Genomic DNA, 6,542 nt, shown 5'->3' with positions numbered 1-6,542 from the left:
CCTTCTTCCTTCTTCATGCACAACTAGCATGTCTACATTGAAGGGAGGATAGATGTGGGAGGTCTCTCTATCTCTCACACATACAAGCATGCTTTGACCTCTCTCCTTGCATCTCTCTCTCTCTCTCTCTCTCTCTATGTGTGTGTGTGTCTCACATGCCTTTGTGACATAAAGAGGGAAAACCCGTTTCTCTCTCTCTCTCTCTCTCTCGGAGTGGTTTAGTGTGAATAGGCGTTTTTGAATATTAAACAAAGGTTTACCTAACCTTCGGGAGGTTCGGGAAAAGGCTTGATACCCAAACCTAGATTCCTCCAGGTTCGACAACTCACCAAAATATCAAGCAAGTTGGGCCCATTATTCAACGTATCATTTACCCGTGTACCACTGCATCAGAAGCTCGTGTTCTTCTCTCAGATCTGTCTTCTGTTGCCTGTGGAGCATTTAGGTCCAGACTCCGACCCTACCCCCTCCCCACCCCACCTTCCCCTCCTCTCTCCCCTCTTTCTTAAAGATGTAACAACTATGTTCCTAGTGATGATTTTGGGTGTGCGTTTTCTGGGATAGGGGACAGGATTTCACAGAGAAAATGGAGGTCTCCGAAACTGCTACAAGGAGAATGAATCGCATAGCAGGCCACATTACTGCAACCCAGCAAAGCTCTTGCAATCCTTCCTTAGCAACCGTGGTAGGTTTCTCATAATAATTCCCTTTAATGTATTGTCAAAGCATAAAGCTTCAGTTTTCTTCTCATGAGTGTGATTCATAGTGTCATGCTATGCATCCGGTATGATAGGTTTTCTCAGTTCTTGCAGTACCAGCACCTGCCTAACAAAACGATCACGTTCGAATTTATTCCTTATGATCCGGGCTCATGGCGAGCTCAGTGGTGCTTTGCCTCACTATGCGGCTTGCGCTTTCAATCAAAGATCAACTAATTTGGTTCCATATCCATGGTGTTCAGATAGCTGGATAGGATTGCAGTATGTGATCGCTAGCTATTTGTGTGCCGTAAGCAGCACAAAGAGAGTACTTACATGGGCATATCATGGATTATTGATTTATGATATGAAGCTGAGGCTGTTTACAAACAAGCCTCCGTTCAGTAAGGGGTTTGATGAGGTGACCAGCGAGATTTTTGGGCATGTGGCTTGCATTTTTACTGAAATCAGTGGCAGAGCAGCAACGTTGGCCGCCCACCCCCATGGCCACATGCTCAGATACTTTTGGTATCTGTTCTTGTGCAGCTTCGGATCTTGAAATTTCTCTCTTCCTTTGGTTGGTGTCCTATATCAGCTTGGCGGTTAGCATTTGTCTGTTCCTGATCTGGTAAACTTAAGAGGAGGATTAGCTAATTGTTTCATCAGAGCCTTTAAGCCTTTTGTACTGCCCATTCTCTGACAGTAAAGCAAATTCTTTGTGACAGGGTTAGGTCCTGGGGGGTTTCAACTGTTCATAGGCTGCCTGTGGCTCTTCATTTAAGCTCACAACATCAGATTTAAGGATGGCATGCTTGCCCATAACCAAAGTGCGATTTTGTCATTTTGTTGAGTAGTCAACTTGAACCGTTTTGCAGGTTTGTAGTGCTGGCTCAGGCATCCAACCAGGCAGTAGGAAAGATACCCGCCTTTTGTATGCCAGGCAGGGAAGTCATACTCCGGCGCATTGCACGAGGGAAAGCATAGAATCTCAGGTACCTAGACATAGGTGGAAGGGTTGATTTTTTTCATTTTATTTTATTTTTAAATTATTGTAAGTTCTATTTTGTCAGTGTTCTGAATACTCCACGCAAACGATGTTGCAGGTTTGTAGTGCTGGTTCAGGCATCCAACCAGGGAGTAGGAAAGGTAGCCGGCTTTTGTATGCTAGGCAGGGAAGTCATACTTGTGCCTTTTACAAAAAGGAAAGCATAAAATCTCAGGTACCTAGACACTGGTGCAAAGTCTTTTTAAAAGTTAATTGTTTAAAAATTTCAAATTTCAATTCTGTTTTAGCTTCAATATACCAGTTTTAGGCATATCCCAGTTGTGGCTACATTGGATTTTTGGTACAGGTAATGCTTCCAGTTGCTCCTCAAGAAGTCTATCATACAATTCATGGTTACGGCCTGATGAATCCTCCCCTTAAAACAGAAGGGTATCCTCTCTTTAGCAAGCCATCATCAGACTGCAAGAGTGCTAAAGAGTATGGGGATCTGTCCTCAGCTGAAGGAGCCCTGTTTGCTAGATGTGTACATGACAGTGATTACAAGGTTCCAGCTTTGGAACCTGGTTATGGAATGATGCAACATTCAGTTACGAAGAACAATGGTATATTAGTATGCATTTTTGAGTTCTTATCAATGGTAGCTTTCATAGATTTTGAAGAGATTGTATGATGCCTTTTTGTTTAGGACTTGAATGGCTTCCTCGTACGGACATTGACGAGTCAAGAACTGCATACATTGTCACTGTTGAATTACCTGGGATTAATGCAGAAAGTATACGTGTAGATGTGAACAACAATAGGTAAGCTGATGTGTTTTTTCTCAATTGTCTCTCTGAGCTAGTGAAGCTGCCTCATAAACCTGTGGGGTCTTGTACATTACTCTTGACCAACCCTACATACAAACTTGGGGACTTTTGCAGGCTGCTAGTCTCAGGAACAGGCTTGACCAAGTGGTGGGTAGATCACAACAAATGCGATCAAGGAGCTCTTTATTATTGTAGAGAGCTGCGACAATGTCCATTTAGGGTACTATGGCCTATCCCAAAGGACACTAACATGGATTTCATTTCTGCAGAGTTTATGTAAGTATTTACTTCCTTTCTGAGATGTGGGCACTTGTGTGCATAGGCAGGCTTGCTAGTTTGCATCTAAGCTCTTAATTTGAATTTTTGATTATGTCTTTTTTGACACAACAGCGATGGCTATCTCCGGATTCGTGTGCCCAAGGTTATGTTGTAAACTGGCTTTGAAACTGGCTTGGAAATCTCTGAATCAGGCTTCTGGTTGGAACCCATAAAGTGGTGTGGAGGATGTGTACATTTTCCCACCTTTTCACTGCTAGGTTATGTTTTTTTTTTAAATTGTATATAGTGCCTGTATGTTATGAAGCAAATATAAAGTGAAATATAGTAGTCTCAAGTTTATATACAGTTTTTTGGGAGTCCTTTTTTATCCATCTTTTAGATGTTTTTTGGCCCATTCTGTATATGTGATCTACCTTACAAGATGTAATTCCATCCAGATTGGTATAAATAGTGTAAAATTTGTAAATGTTAATTATATTCTCCTCCAACCCCTCCCCCCCTCCCCAGCCCAAAAAAAAAGAGAGAAGAAAAGTTGAGCTTTTGAAGTGTTAAAACGTTGCATATTACCTTTGGCGCGCTTAAAAGCATGTACCTTAGCTACATCATATTTGGAAATATTACGAAGTTGAAACTGGGTGTGTTATTGAAAGCCATATACATCTAAGTCTTTTGCTTATGTCCCAGTTCCATCAGCAGGCAGATGGCAAATTCACTACCCTTTTTATAGCCTACACAAGCTTATGTTAACGAGCTTCAAGGCATGCTGCCGTCTGGATCTCAATTTTACGTGCCTTCTTTCAAGTATTAATTAAGTACACGAATGTTTGTCAATTGAACTTAAGTTTTGACTTAAGTCTTGTGGATGAAAGTTTTTAGTCACTGACACTTATGGCTCTTTTTTTGGTAGTTTTTCTTGTCATTACTCCATGAATGAAGCATGTTGTTTGTTTGGATGATAGGTTTGGTGTGAGAGTATGTGCATTTGTGTGCCTTTAAACGAGTCATCGTTTATATGGGTTGGTACCAAATGAGACCCCAAAGCTAGAATTGCACTTTGAGTGCCGTTCACATACGCATACACACCTAAAGACATTCATGAAGCAATCTAAGTATTTGTAATCCATGATCACTCATGAATGGTACCATGAGGACAAAGGTAGGTACTGCTTGCACTCGTTACTTAATAATCATTGGCTACAATTTGTTGGAATTAGGGTTAGGATTGCAACAATACACACACCCAAGATAGAGAAGCTTTAGAGCACACAAACTCAAATGTGTGCCGTAAAAGATAATTACACATTCCAAAATGAGCTTTTAAGAGGGTGCATATATGCATTGGAAAAAAACCTCCTAGTGAGGAAAAAAGTTGTTCCGGTATACGCCTAAGTGTATTCATGCGTCACTACGATATAATGCGATAAATCTTCCTTGGAGTGATGATGTGAACATGTACAGAGTCTTGGAAAGGTAGCAAGTCTGAAGTTTTACAAAAAGCGTTGAACTTTTTAGGAGGAAGAGCATTCATGAATAAAATCTGTCATGTCATGTGTAGGCATTTAGACCAAGCTGATCTTTATTGCAGAGTCTTTCCCTGACATAGTGATAATGCATCTCAATGTGTTGAGTGCGAGCATGAAACATTGGGTTCCTTGCAATTGTTAATGTGCTTTGGCTATCAATTAAAATCGTAGTGTTACGACTGTCCAACATCCAAATCTACCATAAGATGTCTGAGTCACACACACTTAATTGTAGTAAAAGCTGTCATGTACTCGGCTTCACAGCTGGAAGTGGATATTGTAGATTGCTTCCTATTGAGCCAAGATATACATGAATTACCAAGGCGAAAGCAATATCCACTAGTGGACACTCGTGTGTCATAACATCCAACTTAATTTGAATCATTGAAAGTATGCAGCTGTGACTTATCCTTCTTTGTAAAAGTCGAAAACCTGCTTAACAGTCTGCCAATGCTTTGTATCTTGGCTATGTATAAATCTGCCTAATTGTGAGACTGTATATTGTATATTTGGTCTCGTGTTGCACGCATAAAGAAGAGATCTAACAGGTTGTTGATACAAACTAGCATCAAACGAGTCTCTTGTATCTTGAAGACTTAGTCAAGTATTGTCTCCATAGGTCTAGCCACAAGTTTACAGTCTTCAAGATTAAAGCTCTTCAATAGTTTCTGTATATATTTAGACTACAACATAACAATGTCATCATTGTACTGCATAAATTGAATCCCTAAATAGTAAAGCAAGGGTCTTAAGTCTGACATCTCAAATGATGACTGCAAATCAGCTTTAAAGGTTGAAATTTGATCTATATTGAGTCTCGTAAGTAGCATGTCATCAACGTATAAAACGATGACAAAAAATGTGTCCTTACTTCTCTTCACATAGAGAGTACTCTCTATTGGAATGTTGCAAAAATCATTTATAACCAAGTATGCATGAATCTTCTCATAACATGCTCTAGGAGCTTGCTTAAGGTCACAAAGAGCCTTTTTCAACTTGCATACTTTAGACTCGTCTCCTTTTACAGCAAAACTAGGAGGTTGCGATACATATACCTCCTCATGTAAATCACCATTTAAGAATGTAGTCTTAATGTTCAACTACCCATGATGTGCTGCCAAAGCAATGAGACATCGAATGGTAGTTATATGAGATGCGGGTGTAAAGGTCTCATCATAATCAATGTCCTTTTGGGACATACTCCTTTGCAACAAGTCTGGCTTTGTAGCAATCAAGGTTACCATTTGCTTTGCGTTTTAACTTGTAAAGTCTAAGGGTAGAGGCAAAACTCTGATAAGAATCCGACAATGCATTGAGAACTGTGGGCACCAATGTACTATCAAGATATATTTCATCCACACTAGCGAGTTGCTCCTTAAAATATTTGATCTTGGTCAAGAAGCTGTCCATTGAGTCTCCCTCATTCATGTGCTCAGACTCCAATTGTTTGAGTAGATATGCAACACGTGCTTCATTGCACACCTGGTATAATGCAACAAGTGCATCCCATTCCTGTTTTGAAGTCTTACATGACCGAATATGAGGAATAATGCTTCGCTTTCATAGAAAGTGCAAGCAATGTATGTACCTGTGCATCTCTTTCATTGTATCTCGTTTGAGCAGTAGTGGGAGGTACTGGTGGTACATGTGGAGGAGCCACATCTGTGTATCAGATTCTACTTTTAGATGTACTTGCAGCACCTAGTTGCATTGGTAGTTGTGAAACAGGACGAGTTTCACTACCATTGGCCACATTCCAAAGGCCTTTAGCAACCAGTACATGCCTCATCATATAGGACCACAATGGGTAGTTAGTCCCATCAAGTTTGTCCTCACTAGACAACATGCTGAATACATCTCTACTGTCAACCATGACTGTCTACCAAATGCGAAATCTTTCAACACATTGCAAGTACTTAGTATTCAGCGAATGCAGCCCCGAATGGCTGCTAACTGACTGAATCACCTGCAAAGTGTATGAAAAATAACACAGAGTAGAGAATAGATTGTTACTGGAGAAATTATGATGGTCGATATTGTTGAAGATACTGTAGGTGCTGTTGCACTCCAAATCTTTGCCCCATAGAGCACAGCCCAAACACCTAAAATCGAGCAGAACCAATCCAAAATGATGCCTGTCCTAGAACGTCTGCAGAAACCTTGCGGTGCCCAAAACATGCCTGAATCGCGCTGCGAACTCTGAAAAAGAAGTATACTTCGTATACAAAAC

At 40.6% G+C, this 6,542-nt stretch overlaps 1 protein-coding gene across 1 annotated transcript; it reads left to right on the top strand.

The window, feature by feature from the left end:
* The first annotated feature begins 317 nt into the window (after positions 1-317).
* LOC147621050 (uncharacterized) lies at positions 318-3,134 on the top strand. Its single transcript, XM_086825295.1, has 8 exons — positions 318-445; positions 565-685; positions 1,574-1,690; positions 1,802-1,918; positions 2,051-2,306; positions 2,390-2,504; positions 2,625-2,786; positions 2,901-3,134. Exons 2-8 carry the CDS (start codon positions 587-589, stop codon positions 2,941-2,943), a joined length of 909 nt encoding a protein of 302 aa, XP_086681421.1. The 5' UTR covers positions 318-445; positions 565-586; the 3' UTR covers positions 2,944-3,134.
* The last annotated feature ends 3,408 nt before the right edge of the window (positions 3,135-6,542 follow it).

This window comes from Cibotium barometz, chromosome 31 (genome assembly GCF_041138505.1).
Source record: "Cibotium barometz isolate CiBa-2024 chromosome 31, ASM4113850v1, whole genome shotgun sequence".
In the NCBI taxonomy this organism is placed as follows: Eukaryota; Viridiplantae; Streptophyta; class Polypodiopsida; order Cyatheales; family Cibotiaceae; genus Cibotium; species Cibotium barometz.
Note: the sequence above shows the minus strand (reverse complement) of the source record. Positions and strands in the feature narration are given on the sequence as shown.